Consider the following 4,240-nt stretch of genomic DNA (forward strand, 5'->3'; position numbering starts at 1 on the left):
ACCCCTGGCACACTCACAAAGACAGGTGTCAGTCACAGAGTTGTACGTGCGTGGGACAGAAACTGGGGTCTCCAAGCTCAAGTCAGGATGTGCCTGACGCGTGAAAAGCCTCAGAGGTGCGGGCTGGAGGTAGAAACTAAGTGACGAGCTTCCCCCAAAGGAATAACAACCTTCTACTCAAACCACATCAGCCGCCTAAAGACCATTGACTCTGGGCATGAGTGTGTGAGTGCACATGTGTGAGGTTTGGGTGGCTGTGATTGTGCATGTACGTGTGAGCGTGTATCGAGATCCTGATGAGGGATTCAAGGGCCTTTCAGATTCTACAATGCAAAGCACACAGCACGACCACTCAACGTTTCATCAAGGATCTTTGCACATATGCACCTAGGCGTCCAGACAGGAGTTGTTCCAGAGCTGGTAATGGTTCATCCAGGGTACAGTGTATACAAGAAAGTCACAAATGAAACTCTGTGGAAGGAGAAAGGAAACGGACAATCAGCTTTCTGGGAAATATTTTTTTGAAGGCAACAAAAATTCCTGTCCCCACCCCCAGCCCCTGCCTGGGGAGTCTGGACCCGGCCTGACACGTGGGCAAGGCCAGATCTACTCACTGGCACATGCTGGGGGTGAGAGGGTCAGCCGAGCTGGCACAGGAGTGTCACCCTGGGCTCCCCCGCCCAGTCCTCCTGCACCTGCCAGCTTGCAGGAGGTGCTGCCAAGAGGGACCAGGAGGAGGACATAGGTTGGAAGACAAGGAGGTGACTGGACAATCCACGTGGACCCAGCGGTGCAGACCCAGACACAACAAGGTCCCCGAGGAAGGTAAAGCCGCTTCCACCTAAGGGCCGGGGAGTGTGCCAGGTGGGTGAGGCGTCCAGTGGCCGGGAGGCCAGGGGCCAGGGCTGTGCCAGTGCAGGGTGGGGAGACACCCAGTCAGAGGGCTTCCCTTCCCCCTCTCCCGGCCCCAGGCACCACCGGTGGCATCAGGCAGCCCTGGGGCTGCGTCCTCGCTCCGTCCCAGCCACACGGCCGCCAGAGCTTCTGACATCCTGTCCATGTTTCCTTGTAAAACGTTTATTCCCCCCTTGACTGGAGCGCCTTCTCAGACAGCTGTGGGCACACACCTTCTGCAGCTTCTTCTTGCTCTGAATGGGGCACCAAGGGTTGTTCGTGCTGTTCCTCTTGCACTTGGTCCGGCTAATTTTCACTGTGACCAGGTACTCTACACCTGTCGTCAGCTACCAAGAAGCAAAGCCTGTTAGATTTGTTTGTTTGTTTGTTTTTTAAATATTTATTTTGGCTGCGCCAGGTCTTAGTTGTGGCACATGGGATCTTTAGTTATGTCATGTGGACTCAGTTGCGGTATGCATGCGGGATCTAGTTCCCTGACTAGAACTAGATCAAACCTGGGCCCCCTGCATTGGGAGCACGGAGTCTTACCTACCGACCGCCAAGAAAGTCCCAAAGGGCTGTTAGTTTTGACTCCAAACATTGCTGATGCTCCTCAGGAGGAGCTGGGTTGGAGAGTGAAGTCCCAGGAGCCTCTGTCCCCATTCCCTCCTCCCCTCCTGGCTGGAGGATGCCCAGTGGTCCCCAGTCAGCGCCCAGCATGTGCGGAGCCCGGTCCCTGCTCTGCACCGGCTCCACTGCTGCAGCCACAGGTGGCTTCTCACCTGTCTCCCTCGCATCCTTGGGACCAGGGAGGCAACTTGGCTGCAGCCCCATCGTACCCCCTAGTCTGCACAACGGTCCTCAGAATGCATGGATGGATCCTCATCTGTTCCCTGGGCTCTGCCTCTGTCCTCTTCCTCCCTCCCCACTGCCTTGTCCCAAAGTCAGTGGTCAAACCAGTGAGAAAGCTGGGCACTCTCTGGGGTGGCCCCTGGGAGGACAACCCCCAAAAAACCTCAGGGCAGAGCAGCAGGGGAAGGGGCCTGGGGCAGGACCACCGCCGTGGTCCCGGCAGCCACTGGAAGGACCTCAGGATGCAGGGCTTCTGGCTCTCCATCGAAGGACGGCTCTATCCTGCTTGTAGGGCTGGTGCCTAGACGTTTCACACTGACCCTCAGCACACCCCGCATGTGTGAAGAAATTAAAACACTGGTGGCAAATTTAACTAACATTTCAGAGTGCGCAGTGTTTTCTTATTCATTGTTAGGCTCGTTAGTTAAATAATAATAGGAATAATCGTGATGATACAAATGTTTTCACAGGTGCCGCTTCACTCTTATTCTGCCCACTTTGCAGGTCAGGAAACTGAGGCCTGGAGAGTATGGATGGTGCTTGACCAAGACTCCACGATTAGGAGGAGCTGGGTGTCAAACCCAGAAGGGGGACCAGGAGCCCAGCAGAGACGGCCACCGCATCCCCTCCCTGCCCTCTGTGAGGTACAGATGGACACAATCACGGGGCAGCAGGCGATTGTCACCCAGCTACCCAGGGGTGCACCCGCTCTGTCCACTAATCCGGCTGAATGACATCAAAAGTTTGCTTATAAACAATGATTTCAGTTAACTGTTAGTGATAAAGGACCAACTCCACACGACTGGCCTCCTTGGGTTCCAGCTTCACCCCAGAGACTGATGGGGGAGAAAATGCCAACTTGGGCAGAATTTGGTGGATGGCTGCCACCTTGTGGCCATGTCACCTCAATGTCCTTGGCGCCATAAGCCGCCGTCTTGCAGCAAGAGTGTGTGACTCAGGCAGACAGGCTGCTGTCCACCCCCTGTGAGGCCCCTTAGCGTCACACTAGCACTGCCCGCCTGCCCTGCCCCACCCTGACTGGTTTCTGTGTTCCTGCTGTCCCTCTCTCTAGCCCTTTTCTCCTAGTCAGATTTTTTCCAAATCCAGTTAATTGAACGAAGATGCATTATTGCCTCTGCCCTAACTCATATAGTTTACTATCTAACCTTGAGGGCAGGTTGGACCAACAAAAGTGGTTTTTTAACAACTTTTCTTTCCTCTATTATCCTTCAATTGATGTATTTCAGAGAAACTTTATATGTAAAACAAAATGAGAGATGACGTGCACCTCCAGGTTCCTATAGGAGCCTACTAGAGGTCCTCTGTGTCATTCTAGCTTTCTGAAGGACACAGCTAGAACATCCAGACTCAGATTTTACAACCCTGGACATGGAAAAACTATCGCTGAGGGGAACCTACAGAGAACACTTATGTTTTGCCAAACGACAGGAATAATAAAGGAGGCAAGACCATCCTCATTTGCTGCCCTTCTGGCAAATTTCTGAATGAAAGCGATACTTCCCTCGGGAGAGCAGCTAAGGAGCTCAGGGACACTTCCGTTCAAATGAGAGTAACCTCGGTGCTCAGGCGGCTCTGGGTCTGAACAACCCTGCTCCCGGGAAGGCGCCCCCTGGTCCCCTCTGGGAGACATACCTGTGCCCACGAGGCCCTGCTCACCCGCTCTCACCTGCACCTGGCTTCGGAGCAGCTGGTCCACGTGGAACAGGTAGGAGTCATTGCTGTTGTTGTTGTACGTCTCCATGAAGAAGGCGAGGGTGGAGTTCACATTCTTCGGGCTCGTGGACTCCTGGAAGCCACTCCACTGTTGCAATTGACCCAGCCTGGCCACCAGGGCCAGGGCCGCCAGCAGCAGCAGAGGGTTCCCCCAGGGTCCAGCTCCCATCTCTGTGGCCTCAGAAGCCTCCTCTCCACCGGGCCTTCCAGGTAGAAAGGTGCCAGCCTCGTCCACTCACCCTCTCTCCCCGCAGCCGTCACCCACGCAGGCTTCCCCAGGAGATGCCCGCCTGCCATAAAACAGAGACTGAGGCCCCAACCCCTTCCTTCGGGGCCTGCCCATGACTTGACCGGAGGACCCGCCGGGGAAGTCTTCCCGCGCGGCTGCCCAACCCGCTGTTAGCTCGTTCACCTTTCTTGCCTCTTGGGTTCTTCAGTGATTGAGGCAAGTGTGATTTCCAAACACCCACCAAGGCGGGCAAGACCCTCTCGTTACCTTCACACCCAGTGAGGACAAAAGCCCCCAGAACAGACCCCACAGGCAAGAAGAGCTGGTGTATCAGACAGAGAAGGGCCATTGGTGGGACTCGGGGCAGGCCATGGAGAAGGTAGTGTTTGAACTGGGATGCAAGGAATCAGGGACACAGAACGGGATACATTCCTCATTACCTACAGCGGGTTCCAGCTGTCTAGCCCGGCCATCCACTATTCCTTGCTTCGTCTAGACACTGGATCTCTGACACCCACTCACCACAGAGTT

The 4,240-nt window shown here is 55.0% G+C and overlaps 1 protein-coding gene across 1 annotated transcript; it reads right to left on the reverse strand.

The window, feature by feature from the left end:
• Positions 1-387: 387 nt before the first annotated feature.
• CSTL1 (cystatin like 1) lies at positions 388-3,649 on the reverse strand (the record flags this gene model as incomplete). The annotated part of the gene is made up of 3 exons (XM_082360703.1): positions 388-471; positions 1,128-1,241; positions 3,434-3,649. The coding sequence occupies 3 exons, from the start codon at positions 3,647-3,649 to the stop codon at positions 388-390; spliced, it is 414 nt and encodes a 137-aa protein (XP_082216829.1).
• Between the last annotated feature and the right edge of the window lie 591 nt (positions 3,650-4,240).

Source organism: Balaenoptera borealis (genome assembly GCF_965194805.1).
Source record: "Balaenoptera borealis genome assembly, chromosome: 16".
NCBI classification, from domain to species: Eukaryota; Metazoa; Chordata; class Mammalia; order Artiodactyla; family Balaenopteridae; genus Balaenoptera; species Balaenoptera borealis.